Source organism: Miscanthus floridulus, chromosome 5 (genome assembly GCF_019320115.1).
Source record: "Miscanthus floridulus cultivar M001 chromosome 5, ASM1932011v1, whole genome shotgun sequence".
In the NCBI taxonomy this organism is placed as follows: Eukaryota; Viridiplantae; Streptophyta; class Magnoliopsida; order Poales; family Poaceae; genus Miscanthus; species Miscanthus floridulus.
Genome location: NC_089584.1, coordinates 105,288,436 through 105,306,184, shown reverse-complemented (window position 1 = coordinate 105,306,184; position 17,749 = coordinate 105,288,436). Strand labels below are relative to the sequence as shown.

Genomic DNA, 17,749 nt, shown 5'->3' with positions numbered 1-17,749 from the left:
AGCGACTTGATGATGGCACATGAGCGTCGCGTCTTTTCTGGTCGAAAAGCTTCTTTTTGTTGGCACGACTTGTCACGCGCACCTGTGGGCTGTGGCCTGCAGGTGGCGAACGACGCGCGTCCGCCAGGCCAGCCGGCCACGGTGCTCCTATTTTCAGGTGACTAGACGAGAACTGTTTGTTTGCCAAGGCCCGGCCCGGCCCGCAGGATGCAACAACAGCTGGGCTTCGCGCGCGCGTGCGGCCGCTGCCGCGGCAACCGAGATAGGATCCGCGCGCGGGCTGTCGCCGTGGGCCTTCGCGCCACGCTCGACCAGCTCCAGCAGCAACCCGCCGGCGCAGGTGGCGACGGCGTTGGAAACGCGGAGGAGACACCCTCGCCGTCGGGCCTTCTCGTCGCCGACGTCCTGCTGTGGTGAGGAAGGGGGCACTGGTGTGTTGTTAGCGGGGCAGCGGTGTACTCACGGTAGTGGTGTGTTCGATGAAATGCAAATAAGGAGAGAACGGAGGTAAGGTTACCAGATTGCCAGTATATAGTAGCCATACCCATTTGTACAGTGCTAAAAGCAAATAAACACGATCTTTTTTCTAGTCTGGCTTATTCTGGTAAAAACAAACACACGAGGTTGCACGAGACGAGGTCAAGGTGCCCTCGGCCAGGCCTGTCGTCCGTACTGGACAAGACCAAGCAAACAAACAAGCCTTGAGAGTTTCGGGTGAGAAACTTAGAAAAGATTTCCAGTTTTTAGGTGAGGCACATTGTACAAGTTTCGAGTTTTCTATACGAGTTGTAGTATCCAATGCCACCGTATGTTTCGTCATAAGAGCAAGGTCAATATATATCTAAGTATTTCGCTATAAGTTAAATTATAAGAGCCAAACTATACAATAGTTGTCTTCTGTTTGTCCATAATTTTTTATTATTATTATGTGGTATCATATCTCACATCTCTTTCATATTCCTCACATACACTTTTATCTGGGCCCATCATTATCTATATTTCCGTGTCCAGCTTATTGCTTGCACTGAGGACAACTCTAATAATGATGACTGAACTAGCTTTAAACATATTATTTTATATTTTAATATAAAAGAGAGAAGAGTTATCTCTTGATAAAGAGCCAGTTTCGTACATAGATTCTAAGACTATGAGTATCAAATGGACATATTCATGTTGTAAGCTATGTGCTAAAAGCTAACATTCAATATAGAAGTTGTTTTGAGCTAGTAATTAGCTCATACTATTGAGGATGTTGTAAGAGCCAAACTCTTATCTCTCATCTCTTATCTCCTTTGTATCAGCAAAAATGCTGACTAGTTTAGCTATAAGACTATTTTTGTGCTTGCTCTGGTTATTCCAGCTTATCCTCGTGCAAACCTGACAGCCCGTAGGAAGCAGTGCCAGGCTGCCAGCAGCAACACGCCAAATAGTGAAGTGGATCTGATCGTCTGAAATCCTAAAACCCAACGGAACAAAAACACACCATATGCAAGTTGGCAGATTAGTGAAACTTATTCGAGAGTTTTATTTATAGAACACAGATCGACACTTGACTTGCTCAGTCAAATTATTGAACAGGCAATCCTACGCTATGAATGCTTTTCACCAAGCAGACGCTGCAGTGAAGATCTGCCATTTTAAGGTTCTCTATTTCTAGTAAATACATTGCGATATGCTCTATAGCTGTCGGAAGGAAAACACCAAATTCCTCAAAGAAAAAAGAAAGAAGAATGAACTGAATAGTCAACAATATCCCAAGGGATCGAGCAGACCAGATTTTCCTAAATCTGGAGAGCAGAAGCAATAGGTCCGGCCAGACTTAGAATTTCAAATGGCCGCCTGCCCTTCACCACGTTGACAGTAAGGGGGCATGAATCAGTAAGCCAAAAGTGGCTCAGGCCATGCTCCGGACCCTCTGAAAAAATTACAAAAAAAAAGGGGGTTGTATTATCATCAGGAACATGAGTGGCACATTATTCACACATAAAATAGGTTCTGAAGTACTGAAAGCTCCAAGAATGCCTTGGAACAAGTGTGCCTCCCCAACATTCTTTGGGCAAGGTAAGCATGTGATACAGTGATAGGAAGTAGGAAAAAACTGTATTTTCAAAAACAAAGTTAATACGGAGTTAGATGGAACCCTGAAGGAGAATCAACAACATTTGGGAAAAATCAAAGGAATACTAGGCGGTGCTTATTATCAACTCTGTGTCTCTAGTCTCTACCAACGGTATTAGAACACTGAAACTTTTGTTTTGTCTGCTTCTGCATCCACAAAAGGTTAGGGTGAAAGGAAAATCATTGATAAGGGTTTACGGGTCACAAGGGGAGCTGGAAGTCAAACTCTTTTTCTGTGAGGAACTGAAATCATCTTGTCCGCCTGTGATTGAAAATGATTAGGTTTTCTTTTTTGTATTCTTCAAGATTTCATTCCATGCAAGCCCTTTAAACATGGAAAAGTTTTGCCTTAATAAGAAATATGAGTCTTCCCTTTAGTTTCTATTTTGTTCTTTGGAAAAAGTAAACCAATCAGTTGCTTAGTAAAAAAATGTTAGGTGAGCGAAAAAAATAGAATGTTACTCCCTGAAAAAAAAAAGAAGAGGACAAGTACAAACAGCGAAACAGAAGTCCTACCAGCCAATCTATCATGCATCTCTTTGTAGATAGTATAAAATTAAAAAGGTGTCAGCTGAGAGAAACTGAACTACTAAAATGCTTACTTAGCTTGTTTTCTATTCAGTAACTCCAGAAAGAAAATAATAGCAATGTGGAAAATTTAATAGCATGCTAAGGTAATGAAGCATATGTACCTCCATTATCATGCTGAAATTTCTCCCATGAGTTATTGGGGAAAATGCCATGTGTCACGTATGCACTGACCTTTGCTGCTCCATGAGCTGCTAGTACTTTCTGGACAGGAAAAATGAATGTTAAATTGCAACTCTCAAGGGAATATACATAATTAAGCCATTATAAATTGTTTCTAAAAAAATAAGGCATAAATGTGCGCACCCGAAAGACCAGAAAATATTGAAGATCATCAATAGTCACTATACATGGTATAGAAAAATAAGTCACATACAATTCTTTTACCTGGCACTCAATCAAAGTACCACCAGACTGAACTAAGTCATCCACTATAACAACATGACGGCCTCTAGGATCCCCCTCTTTTATCCGTACAATTCTTTGCTCCCCTTCTCTAACTTTGTTACATACAACCTACAAAAAGCATTTTATGAAAACACTCCACTAAGAAAGGGGCTATCCTTTTTGTTTCGTGCTTTGGAGTTGGAGGCAGTACTCAAACAAAAACATACCATAGGAAAATGTTGAAGTTGCTTATAGAAGCGCTTCCATGCACCGTCATCTGGAAATGCTATGGTTATCTGATAAAGATATTAAGGATTGTATCAGATAAGACAATGCACAACATCAACAAAATAAAAATTGTTGTTAACTTAGTCAGTACTCACATTATGGGAATCAGGTAGCTCCTGAAGCCTACTTTTTAGCAAGGGGATGCCACTCTCAAAACATGGTAAGACTGAGTCTCCAAAGTAGAATCTCTCCTGATGTGTTATTAAGCACAAGGTTATTTACACACTGATGTTAATATTTTTGACAGACCAAGACAAGAAGTTCAATGGATTATATGTAATAATTTTACTTGCCTGCAAAGCATGGATATCAAAAATTACTAAACTCGAAGGTCCACCTCGTGATATTGGTATATTTGACAAAAATCTGGCAAGTGTAAAGGCGGTTGCAACATCTCCTTCATCTTCCATGCGCTCAGAAGTCCCGGTTGGGAAAAACGGGAGTATAAGAGTAAATGAAGAAATAAACAACTTTGGCAGATTATATATGACAGATAGTTGCTCAAATATGACACTGGGTGAGCTAAACGAAGCCAAAAAGGCAACATGCTGCCCACGAATGTTGTGGGCGTTCGAGATAAACAAATTCGGGTATCCATCGGGAAATTTCCTGAAAAAAATAGTACCAAAGTTAGAATAAGAGAGAAGGTTGGTTTACTTTTGCTGAAACAAAAAGTTGCTGCTGAGGTAGGACATACAAAATAATCTGAGAGAACAAATGCGACTGCCACCTATAAATAAAATAACTAAGCTAAGAACATTCGAGTGATTCATTTCAAACCTAGGCCATTCACTGAAGCAATCACGTAAGTAATGGTCAACTGGAGCCTATGGTGGTTTCATATTATCGGTGGCTTGAATGTAGCAGGCTCGTGTTGTCCTAACTCCTAATCACAATCACAACACAGCTCCTAAAACATTGTACAGCTTGCACTCAATAGCCATCTTTTGTTGCATAAAGGCCAACAAAGACTCAAAGAGTATAGATTAGAGTAGTGACAAACTAATTGTGAAACCTACTAGTATTTGGTCAGCACTGCCCCAGCAAACGGTGACATATATTCATACTGACTAATTTTCCACCCGCAATTTCCTCCCTGTTTCAGTGTTTCCCCTGAACGTCATTCATCGTCTAGAGGGTAAAGGTAAAATGTCATATTGCGTTTGTTTGTCCGTGCAGAGTTTAATCTTGTCAAACTTGGCAAGAAACCGGTACCACAACTCCTTCGCTAGACGCAATTAGAGCCCCGGTTGTGAACCGATCGAACGAATTCCTATTCCGATGTCATAATCGATAACTAACAGTAGCGTTCAACAAGGAGGAAAAACAACAGCAACAACATGATGCTGGAAGAGAAGGGAAGGGGAAGATGATGTGACCTCCATGAGATGGAACGCAGCTCGATGTCATCGTTCCGGGCGACCACCTGCTGCGCGAGGTCCCGCATCTCCTCGCAGTAGAAGAGCAGGACGTTCTTGTGGGGCTTCATGGAGCCGGCCATCTTGGGCACGGCGAGCGGCGCGATCGTGGGGGGCACGTGGAGCCTGGTGCCGTTGCCGGAGGCGGCGGCGCTGCTGCTGGCCGCGCCCACGCCGCCGAGGTGGAGGCTGGCGCGCGACCTGCCGCAGGCGGGGGTGCGCGGCGAAGGCCTCGCGAATGCGGGGCTCGGGGTCAGGGCCCGGTGCGTGCTCAGCCCACGGGCTGGGGCTGGGGTTTTGGCGCCGAACGCGCCGGGGGAGGCGGAGGCGGCCGTTGCCATCCGCCGCACGCCGCGGTAAGGGGGAGGAGGTTGTTAGCGAAGAGCCCAAATAGCCGCGGTGTTGGCAAACGAGCCGGACTGTGCGATGGATCTTTTTTGCGAGATAACGTAACTTATGGCGGTGGCCCGGTGGGGTTGGATGAACGTGTTTGGATGTAAGGGCAGCGGCGTAGGAGCGCCGGCGCCCGGTGGTGGGTGCAGGCGGAGCCACCGTGGAGGCGTGCAGCACTGGCACTGCAGCGCGCGAGGCAGCCGGCAGGCGAGCGCGGGAGTCTGTTGTCTGTTGATGTGTGCAGCCGATACAGATCCCGACCGCTGCTGGCTTTTGTTGGGTTGCGGCAGCAGATGCACGAATGCACGATCGCGAAACGTGTTCGGGTCCGCGTCGACTGTTGTTTTTGTTTGACACGGTAAGGCTAGGGCGGGTTCGCTGGGCAGTAAACGATAGTAAATTTTCAGCTAAAGTAGTATTTTTCTCTTACATCAAACCAGCTAACAGTAATAATCTACGATCATATACGATCATTTCAGCCTTAGCCGAATAGGCTGAAGGGCCCGATCGCGGAACGTGTTCGGGTCCGCGTCGACTATTGTTTTTGTCAGGCACGGTAAGGCTAAGGGCACGTTTGGCTCGCGTCCAACACGTGCCGCAGGTCGCCGCGCCGTAAGTGCGGCACGCCACGTCAGCAAAACACCCGCGCTGCTGTTCGCCAAAGGTTTGGCAGCCGCCGGAGCTAGGCCTTGTTTAGATCACCTTCAAATTCCAAGTTTTTTCACTCTCTCTCCATCACATTAATTTTTAGCCGCTTGCATAGAGCATTAAATGTAGGTAAAAAAAATAACTAATTACACAGTTTAGTTGGAAATCACAAGATAAATCTTTTGAGCTTAGTTGGTCTACGATTGGACAATATTTACCAAATAAGACGAAAGTGCTACTATTTATCGGGTTGAATTTTTTTCAATCTAAACATGGCCCTAGTTCATTTTAGGGCCAAAGCACGTCAAATGTCTGGCGGATGAATCGTTCGCCAAACTCGCGGGGCGGCCACAGGTGTAGTGTGTGCGGCTTGCGGAGGAAGCCAAACATGTCCTAACTTGCAGGATTAGACACCACGTGGAGGAGACGAAGAGGTAAAGGCCCTGTTCGGCATACCTTATAACAATGTTTTTCTTCCATAAAATTCAGTTAGAACAGTGTTTTCAGCCAATTCAGCCAAGTTTCAGCAAGTCAAATGGAGCCAAAAAAAAAAACTCTCCCTATGCCTAAAATAAGTGTATTTTTAGATTCTGTACCGATCATTTTTTTCTTTTTAATTTTGACTAGATTTATAGAAAATATTAGCAGCATTTGTATCTTCAAATAAATTTATTATTATTACTAGATATATGGCCGTGTATTGCACGGAGCGATGAATTTGTATCAATGTGTACAACGATGCACGTGGCTTATGATTTAGTCGAACATATATTAACAATTTTGTATCCATGTCTACGATGATGTATATGGCTTGTGGTTCAGATAAACATATTAAAATATATATAAATTTGATTACATAAAGCATATTTCACGACCTTTATACGACATACCATTGTAGATCTTTTGGTACACAGAAACTTATAAAAATTGGTTTCATTTTTTAAATTAGTATTTTTGTGATTTATTATTATACGTTTTCAAAATTAATATAAACCTAATAAACATTTTTTTGCATGGGAACCCGGAACCCTAAACTATTTGTAAATTCATTCAGGTTTTTCTTCTTCTTTTTGGTAGACTAATAAGCCACCAATCTGTTCGGCTGGGCTTATACAATCGTAGATTATAAGCTGGAATAATAGTTTTCTCTCATGCCAAACCAGTCAAATCAGACAACGGTAAATAATCCACGATTGTTTCAGCCGAAACGAGCAGGCCGCACATTGTTACGTGCGGGTATCACGGGAATCACCACTCAACGGACTCGTCTATTACATGCGGGCAGTAGTTCTGTCCGTTCGGCCCACGGCACGTCGTTCCTTCGTTCCTGCTCTCACACGAGGACGAGTGGGGTGTAGACACGCGGCCACACGCGCACGAGGCGAGCAGGGCACAGACGCACGGCCACACGCGCACAGGCACGCGCTGACGGGCGAGCGTTGGCAAGGGCCCGCCGCCGCCAGCACAGACTGGAGGTCCCACGTTGCCCATGTCTATGGCGAGACAGACGCTCCCGCGTAAGCCGGGTTGCAGGTGGTCGCCGCTGCCGGCACAGGCTAGAGCTAGGGAGTGCGCGCGGTGAAGCGGAGCGTGGCCGATCGGTCCGTGGGTATGGGTCATTGCGATCGTTCGTTCAACCGGCAAGCAACTCCGCTTCCGATTTATACGGAGTATGTTAAAATTAAAAGAAAAAAAGAGAAGAAAGACAAGTACATATATATATATATATATATATATATATATATATATATATATATATATATATATAATACGGATTACATTGGTCTTTCGTATCGTAGACGTTTCGGGCGAGCGCGCACACCAATTACCTGTGCACGAAACCCTCTGGCTCTTTTTAGGTGGTAAAATAGATGTGACTGTTCGGCTGGGCTTATGTGATCGTATATGATCGTGGATTATAAATTAAAATAATATTTTTTTTATACTAAACCAATCAAATTAGTCAGAAGTAAATAATCCACGACTGTATACGACGAAACGAACGGGCTTTTGGTGAGGCGCATGACAACCGAGTCTGAGTCCTATTCCTATTCTTCTATCTTCTATCTGTTTGGAGTTCGGAGGCTTCTGAGGCGCGCGTACGTTGTTAGCCTGGACGAAAGCCTGTCCTGTTCGCATTCGCGGAGGCGCGCGTACGTTGTTATAGCCTGGACGAAAGCCAGTCCTGTCGTATTCGTATTCGTATTCGGAGGCACGCGCACGATGTTAGCCTTGGACGAAAGCCGTCGGTACTTTTTAGACAGTATAGGCGCCGTTCGCGAGCTCTTAAATTCGGTTTGATCTGTTTTTTTTATTTGGAATAGTGTTTCTCTCACACAGATTCATCTAAATTCCTCTAGATTTCTTCAAAATTCCTCCAAACGAACGAGACCATAGTATATAACAGATAAAAGTGTATTCAACAAACTAATCTAGTAGTATTTAAAATACACCATAAATACTAATGATTTCTTATATATATGGTCAATGTTAAAAATATTTTATTTATTGGAAACTGATAATAACATTTATTTTAGAACTTAGTCTATCTCCAATAACAACATCCAAAATACAAGACACATTTGTCATTTGGGTAGCGCTACAGGCAAAAGATTCGGTACCTATTCGGCATCTTCTCCAACAACAAGACCTAAAAAGAACCATTTCAAGAATCATTTCTGCAAATGAGTTTCCAGGAGAGATGATGTCTATATTTGAGTTGTGCTTCTCAGGTAATCCAAAATAGGTCTTCCGTATAGATACTCTGTTGGAGGCTAATTTTGAATCTCTTGCTATCTATTTTGGGTTTAGACGTTCTTTGTTGGAGACAATATGTTAGTGAGTGCCATTTGCATTTGGTGCGGCTCCCAATCCCAGGCGCTTTGGCTCTCTTCCAAAACGAGCATTGTTCGAGTACCATAGCAAAGAGCCACTCCAGATTAAAAAAAAACACTGGGGAACGGAGGAGCTGTATATCTGAGTTTTTTCTACTACAGTACTGATACAATGTAACTAGTGCAACAATATAAGTTTATTAATATTCATTGACGTTACTCGATGGGTGGTGTTTAAGCCGATTTGGAAAACCGGACCACGTTTCTTAAAAAAAAAATCTATATTTAGGCCCCCTCGACAATTTTAGTTGTCAATCGGTGTCCAAATGACTATTGTTTAGCGTTTATGACAACAATGGTGCACAAACAATATAAACACCACATACAATAGACATAGGACACTCTGTCTAAATTAGTATAATCTCCATGTTCCATGTACTACCCCGCTAGATCTGGTACATAAAAATCACTAGCGCCACCCCATCTTTATCCTCACACGAGCCTTGCCCGAAGTTGCAGCCCCCCCCTACCCCTCCCCATGGCGGCCATGCCCTCCTTTGGCTTGAGCCCGCGCCCAGTCCCTCCTTTGGCCAGTGCCACCTAGGTGGCCATGCGTCCTACCTCAAGTGGCCGTGACTAGTTTGCCACCTAGGATAGTGTTTGCCCTACCTCACTCGGCATGTTGCGTCAAGGATCATTGCCCCTCCTCATGTCATGACCTTGTTGGTGCCCACCCCTCTTCATGTCGCGCACTCATCTTTTCTTCCTTTATTTATTTTGATCCGTTTGATGTTCGTTGGCATGATTCTAACAGAATAGGCTAAGATACTAACCAAAGTGCTAAGAAAGAAAGAAAAGATAAGTCAGAAGCTACCTACGCCTATGGATGAAACTTTTTGGTGCATGTCATGTTGCCTTGTTCGGATGTGGTCGAAAGCGATAGCTGCAGCCATCAGCTAACGGCCTGTTCGTTTCGGCTGAAACGATCGTGGATTATTTACTGTTGTCTGGTTTGGTGTGAGAGAAAAATACTGTTCTAACTTATAACCCACAGGATACCCCACAAGGAAAGGAGAAGACCTAGTCTAACTAGAATTTTTTCCATGTAATCTTAGTAGTAGTATTATTCTGTAATCCTAATAGGAACTCTCATTATAAACCGACTAGGACTCTGGCCTCCTGACTATATAAAGGATGGCGGAGTTCCTGGAGAAGAGACTGAAAAAACAACACAACACTGGACAATCAATCCAACACAAAGGCTAACGCCGACTGGATGTAGGGCTATTACTCGATCACGGTCGAGGGTCCGAACTAGGATAAATCTACTGTCTCTTGCGTTTACCGTCGAGTTCTGCATAAGCTGAAGCCCGAACAAACTGCCCCGGGTACCCCCGTGGTAGGCTATCGGTGGTGAAACATCGACAGCTAGCGCGCCAGGTAGGGGCTTTCGGCGAATTTGCATCCAAGAGCTCGATGGACCTCGACAACATGATCTTCTCGACGGGATCGACCTTCATCTTCGGTTCATGGATCTGCGAGGCTAATGACGATGGCAAGCTCCAAAGACGTCTCCTCAAAGATTCGGATCACCTTAAAGGCCTTTCTATTTTAGTGACTACGACAGATCAACTCGCCAGAAGATTTGCGCAGCTCGTGATGTCCGATCCAACTCAGATTTCGTGGCTTTACGCATCCGACTCAAACTCAGGCTCCACATCCGAGATGGAGTCTTTACCGAGTTCTTTCGAGAAACTAAGTTCTTTTCCGGCGGGGCTCCAGAACGCGGCCTCAGCCTATCAAGAAAACAACTCAGAATACACTCAGAGTCCTTTCAAGAAGTCAGATCCTTTTCCGTTCAGACTCCACAATGTGGCAAAATCTTATCAGGCACGGCCCGAAGGATCCCTCGATCCGGTGCTTAGAATGCCACTAAAAGGAGCTCAGGAAGGTCTCGTACTAACTATAACATCTCAAGACTGCATCGTCCACTGGCCAGGTTCTGTTCCTAAGGACAGCGGTACCCAACTAGTCGGCACGACGACGACAGCAATTCTACCCTACCAAGAAGGAGACTCGATCTGCGACCTTGAAGCCTCTACTAAAATCATCAACAACTCCGACAGTGTAGAAACCAACACCAATAACAGAACAATTTACGCACGAGAAGTATTCATGGTTCGCCGTCCTCGATCACCATTGGTCCCCCCAGAAGCACCCGACATCAGGTCATCGGATGAATCTGAGTCCAACATATCACCCTTTATCTAGGGGCACGATGGTGAGATCGAGAATTAGAGGCAAGCCAGAGAAAGAAGAAACAAATTGAAACAAGGATGCCAACGCCGTGCTAGGCAGCGCAAGGAAGCTTGGGTCAAATATGAGTCAGATCTGGCTAAGTATGATAGAAGAAAATCAGAACAAAAAGTTGAAGAAAGATGCACAGCGAATACACCCTACAGTAGGATCCGGGAAGCACTAGAAGAACTCGGAGCGACATCACTTCCCAGTGAAAAACAGGAATAGCTCCAGGACCTCCTCCAGTCAGCAGCCCTAAGGACACATGACGTTAGGACCCGCTCAAGACTACCTGCCAGGTCAACATCTCATAGGAAGGAAGATCAAAATCAATGGAAGTCCGCTTTCGAGATACTTGGACCAGGTGGAAGTCATAATAGGGAAAGCAGAAGGGACCATAGTCAAAACTATCGAGTCGAACAACTAAGGAAGATCAGAAGTGAAGCACCCATTCAGACATCCCCACAGAACTACTATCACCAAAACGACAATTGGCAGGAAGGAGGTGCTGAATCAGAATACAAAGAAGCCGGAACGCACGATAGATTCTCCTGTTTTGCAAACAGACGTGCTTCAATACGACTACCTCATAAGTTCAAGCCGTCCAACCACTCTAAATATGATGGCAAGACCGAACCAAGGCAGTGGCTCAGGATTTACTCGTAGTCGATTGAACTAGCTGGAGGAGACGGTGATATTAAGACCTTGTTCTTTCCCATGGCCCTAGAGACCATGCCCCTCCAATGGTTCGACAAATTAAACCCAGGGTCAATCAGAAATTGGGAGGACTTGCAAAGAGTTTTCTGTGAAAATTCCGTGGGGATCATTGCGCACCCCATCACCCACGCAGAATTAAAAGGACTCAAGCAGAAAGGGGGCGAAAGTCTCAGAGATTACTATCGACAATTTGGCGAACTACGTGCTCAAGTACATGACATCACCGAACGAGAAGTAATCGAAGCTTTCTCTCACGGAATCATGGCTAGGTGGCAATTTCAGGACTTCTGCAAAGAAAATCTGAGAAACAATGAAGAATTCAGACGCACAGTACAAAAGATGATTACTGTAGAGGAGAAGACACGAGAAAGGTTCCCGGATAGAAACAATCGAGACAACCCGGACAAGCAAAATCATCGAAACATTAGACATCAGGAAAGAAAACATGGACCAAACAACACCGTAGTGGTGACTGACAAATCAAGGAAGTTTTCCAAACCCAGAAGGTATGACGACATTGAAAACATGCATTGCATCTGGCACCCTAAAGGAAATCACACCATCAGAAATTGCTACACCTTCAATGATCGATACATAAGAAAAGACAATAAGGTAAACACTAAAGAAGACAATCAGAAAAAAGATGAAGACAACTACGAAGACAAGGGATTCCAAAAATCTAGAGGGACAGTAGCAGTGATTTTCGCTGGGGCCCCAGATTCCAGAAGCAAACATCAAGAAAAGCTAGCTCTACGAACCATCATGGCAGCAGAACTAGCTACTCCGAGATATCTCAATTGGTCACAGTATCCAATCCAGTTTTCAAGAGGAGACCAATGGACTAGCGTAGGAAACATAGGCCATTACCCACTGGTTCTAGATCCAACTATCGCCGGTATGACTGTCACAAAAGTAGTAATCGATGGGGGAGCCGGACTCAACATCATTTTTTTAGAAATGCTAAGGAAGATGGGACTACAACTCGTCGGGATGATTACACCAACGAGCACCCCTTTTTATGGGATAGTACCCGGCAAGGCAGCCATGCCACTTGGACAAATCACTCTACCGGTTACTTTTGGAACTCCCTCAAACTACCGAACAGAGTTCATCAAGTTTGAAGTTGCAGACTTCGATTCATCATATCACGCAATCCTCGGGCGCCCAACACTGCCAAAATTCATGGCGATACCGCATTACTCGTACCTATTGCTTAAGATGCCAGGGCCTAACAGTGTCCTTTCCCTCCAAAGTAATTTGAAGCTTGCTTTTGACTGTGACGTTCAGGCAGTTCAAATTGCAGCAAAAGCACAAGCCGCTAATGGTAGAAAAGAAATAGCCACTATTATCGTAGAAATGAGCCCAGAAGAACTAGAGATACCGGCTAAAAAGCCCAGCATCCTCGCACCACCAAAAGAAGCTGACGTCAAGCAAATTGACCTGGGCACCGGTGATCTCTCCAAAACAGCAATCATCAGCGTCCACCTCTCGGCAAAATTGGAACTCGCGCTCACCAACTTTCTTTGGGACAACAAAGATATCTTTGCTTGGAAGCCGGCCGACATGCCAGGTGTCCCAAGAGAGTTGGCTGAGCACAGAATCAATATCAATGAAGGCTCCAAGCCTATAAAGCAATGGCTACGATGATTCTCACCCGACAAGAAAGCAGCAATTAAAAAAGAAATCACGAAGCTAATGGCAGCCAGATTCATCAGAGAAATCCTTTATCCAGATTGGCTAACAAACCTAGTTCTAGTACAAAAAAAGAATATGGACGAGTGGTGCATGTGCGTCGACTACACAGATCTCAACAAACACTGCCTAAAAGATCCATTCGGGCTACCACACATTGATCAGATAGTTGATTCAACAGCAGGATCTGTCCTATTATCCTTTCTTGATTGCTATTCAGGATATCACCATATTGCATTACAAGAACAAGACTAGAGCAAGACATCTTTCATCACTCCATTTGGTGCCTATTGCTACAAGACCATGTTGTTTGGACTCAAGAATGCTGGAGCCACATACCAAAGAGCTATCCAAACGTGCCTTGGTGATCAGATCGGCGAAAACATAGAGGCATACGTGGATGACATAGTAGTAAAAATAAAGAACCTAGACACACTAATTGAAGACTTAAAGCAAACCTTTGAAAACCTAAAAAGATATAGGTGGAAATTGAACCCAAGCAAGTGTGTATTCGGAGTTCCTTCAGGACAACTACTCGGATTCTTGGTCAGTCATCGTGGAATCAAAGCCAGCGCTAAGCAAATTCGAGCCATAACAGAGATGGGCCCTCCTCAAAGTGTCAAAGATGTGCATAAACTAACAGGCTGCATGGCGGCCCTCAATCGTTTCATATCAAGACTCGGCGAAAAAGGGTTATCTTTCTTTAAACTACTAAAGAAGACAGACAAGTTCGAGTGGACAGAAGAAGCCAACGAAGCTTTCAAAAGACTTAAGGCATACCTCACCTCCTCGCCCGTTCTCACACCTCCAAAGAAATACGAAGACATGATGCTGTACATTGCGACAACTTCTACTGTGATCAGCACAGCGATAGTCGTAGAAAGAGAAGAAGAAGGGCGCGTATATAAAGTACAACGCCCTGTATACTACATCAGTGAAGTACTGTCAGAATCAAAAATCTGGTACATGCATGTGCCAAAACTACTCTACGCCCTCCTGATCACTTCACGCAAGCTTCGTCACTATTTTGAAAGCCACAAGATTACTGTGGTAACAGATTTCCCACTCGGAGACATCCTACACAATAAAGACGCAACAGGGCGCATATCTAAGTGGGCAGTTGAACTTGGTGCTCTCAATATCGATTTTGCCCCATGGAAGGCAATTAAATCTCAAGCCCTTGTCGATTTTGTTGCCGAGTGGACAGAAATTCAACAACCCATGTCAAATACCATCCTTGACCATTGGAAGATGTACTTTGATGGATCGCTCAAGCTAGGCGGAGCTGGTGCAGGCATTCTCTTCATTTCTCTAGACGGAAAACAACTCAAGTATGTCCTCTAGATATTATGGCAAGCTACAAACAATGAAGCAGAATACGAAGCCCTCATCCACGGACTCCGAGTAGCAATTACCCTCGAAATCAAGCGATTACTCGTATACGGTGATTCGATAGTAGTCATCAACCAAGTCAACAAAGATTGGGACTACACCAAAGAAAATATGGGTGCTTACTATGCTGAAATACGAAAACTCAAAAAACATTTTCAAGGATTGGAAATTCTACATGTCCTACGCAATTCTAATATTACAGCAGATGTTCTCGCCAAACTCGGATTGGACAGGGCAAAGGTCCCACCCGGCGTATTCATAGAGGAGTTATCAGCTCCCTCTATCAAACAACCCAGTGAGATAACCCATGAACTCCCAGCTAAAGGCACCTAGATTTTAGTAATCACCATCTCATGGACCTAGGTTTTTATCGATTATATCAAAGAGAATAAGTTACCATCAGATAAAGTAAAGGCTACCCGAGTTGTTCGTAGAAGCAAGAACTACATCCTAGTAGGGGACAAGCTGTACAGAAGAGCTGCATCATCAGGAGTACTCCTAAAATGTGTCTTGTTTGAAGAAGGCAAAGAGATCTTAGACGAAATACACTTAGGTTGCTGTGGAAATCATACCGCTTCAAGAACACTAGTCGGCAAACCATTCCACACCGGATTCTACTAGCCAACCGCTTTGAAAGACGCAGAAGAACTCGTCAGAAAATACAAAGGTTGTCAAATGTTCGCAAGACAAGCTCATGTACCAGCTCACAATCTCATCCGCATCCCTCCCGCTTGGCCTTTCTCCTGCTAGGGGCTGGATCAAGTAGGACCTCTCAAGAAAGCAAAGGGCGGTTTCGAGTACATCTTTGTAGCAATTGACAAGTTCAGCAAGTGGATTGAATACAAACCACTCGCAAAATACAGCGCAGCCAAAGCAGTCGAGTTCATCCAAGACATTATGCACCGCTTCAGCATGCCCAATCGAATCATCATAGATTTGGGTTCTCCCTTTATAGCTACAGAATTCCAAAGTTGGGCACAGGATTGCAGCTTCGGCATAGATTATGCATCAGTCACACATCCAAAAGCCAATGGATAGGTAGAAAGGGCTAATGGACTCATACTAGCCGGATTAAAACTAAGATTGTATGAAGAACTAGTGGACTATTGATCCAAATGGATTGAAGAATTACCCAAAGTAGTATGGGGGCTACGAACTTAAATAAGCAGAGCCACCGGATACTCACCTTTCTTCCTAGTTTATGGATCAGAAGCCGTACTACCTGCTGACTTGATCTGGACGTCACCAAGGATAGAACAATATAACGAAGGAGAAGCAGAACACACCCGAAGATTAGAACTCGACAGTACAGAAGAAGTCAGAATAAACGCTACCTTTCAATCAGCCAAATACCTCCAAGGTTTAAGGCGCCACTACAACAAGAATACCCAGCCTCGATCACTCCAAATCGGAGACCTAGTACTAAGAAGGATACAAAAAACTAATAGACGCCATAAACTACTCAGTCCATAGGAAGGTCCTTTTATTATCACAAAAGTTACCAGACTAGGCACGTATAAGTTGATAACTGAAGATGGAAAAGAAGTCAACAATACATGGCACATCAGCCAACTAAGAAGATTCTACACATGAAAACAACACAAGGAAGAACATATATACAAGCCATAAGAGATCAACGTTCATGATCAATAAAAATAGTGTTCCTCGACAACATATGTCTTATTATGGCTTTCCCCTAGTTGTTTTCACTAAGCATGTAAACGTTCATGATCAATAAAGATGATGTTCCTCGACAACATATGTCTTATTATGACTTTTTCCGAGTTGTTTTTACTAAACACACCGGCCGAGAGCAAAAGAGCTGAAAAGATGCTTGAGCCCGCCGATGAGGGTAGCTAATAAGCTAACACCCGATCTAAAAAGCAAAATGGCTAAAATTACGCCTAAGCATACCGGCTAAGAGCAAAAGAGCTAAAAAGATGCTTGAGCCCGCCGATGAGGATAACTGATAAGCTAACATCCGAACCAAAAAGCAAAATGGCTGAAATTATGCCTGAGCATACCGGCTGAGAGCAAAAGAGCCGAAAAGATGCTTGAGCCCGCCAATGAGGGTAGCTAATAAGCTAACACCCAAAACAAAAAGCAAAATGGCTGAGATTATGCCTGAGCATATCGGCTAAGAGCAAAAGAGCTGAAAAGATGCTTGAGCCCACCGATGATGGTAGCTAATAAGCTAACACCCGAACCAAAAAGCAAAATGACTGAAATTATACCTGAGCATACCGGCTAAGAGCAAAAGAGCTGAAAAGATGCTTGAACCCACCGATGAGGGTAGCTAATAAGCTAACACCCGAACCAAAAAGCAAAATGGCTGAAATTATGCCTGAGCATACCGGCTGAGAGCAAAAGAGCTGAAAAGATGCTTGAGCCCAACGATGAGGGTAGCTAATAAGCTAACACCCGAAACAAAAAGCAAAATGGCTGAAATTATGCCTAAGCATACCGGCTAAGAGCAAAAGAGCTGAAAAAATGCTTGAGCCCACCGATGAGGGTAGCTAATAAGCTAACACCCGAACCAAAAAGCAAAATGGCTGAAACTATGCCTGAGCATACCGGCCGAGAGCAAAAGAGCTGAAAAGATGCTTGAGCCCGCCGATGAGGGTAGCTAATAAGCTAACACCCAAACCGATCCTAAGATGTTTTTACAACCAGGGAAAGAGCCAGATGCTGGCCACATCTTGAGTTAAGCAAAAAGCTAAAAAGAAGAAGCTAAAGATGCTTGAGATCGCTGGTCCTAAGTGTTTTTAGCACTAACAAGAACAAAAAGGTTGTAAAGACAAAGATCTACTTACCCCAAGTTATTTACACGGCAGCCAGACAAGCACTCGACAAATCAAGAAAGTTTGTCAAGACAACGATCTACAAATACCGAGTTGTTTACACGGCACAAACGAAAGCATGACAAGTACTTGTCAAAATCAAAGACATCAAGACAAAGAAGACATCAACAAAAAA

General features: G+C 44.0%; 1 protein-coding gene across 1 annotated transcript; it reads right to left on the bottom strand.

Annotated features, from left to right (window-relative positions):
* Window positions 1–1,501: 1,501 nt before the first annotated feature.
* On the bottom strand, window positions 1,502–5,248 carry LOC136452882 (ribose-phosphate pyrophosphokinase 3, chloroplastic-like). The gene is made up of 7 exons (XM_066453464.1): window positions 4,761–5,248; window positions 3,675–3,990; window positions 3,477–3,572; window positions 3,321–3,389; window positions 3,094–3,222; window positions 2,811–2,910; window positions 1,502–1,915 (listed from the first exon to the last, which is right to left on the bottom strand). Exons 1-7 carry the CDS (start codon window positions 5,138–5,140, stop codon window positions 1,782–1,784), a joined length of 1,224 nt encoding a protein of 407 aa, XP_066309561.1. The 5' UTR covers window positions 5,141–5,248; the 3' UTR covers window positions 1,502–1,781.
* Between the last annotated feature and the right edge of the window lie 12,501 nt (window positions 5,249–17,749).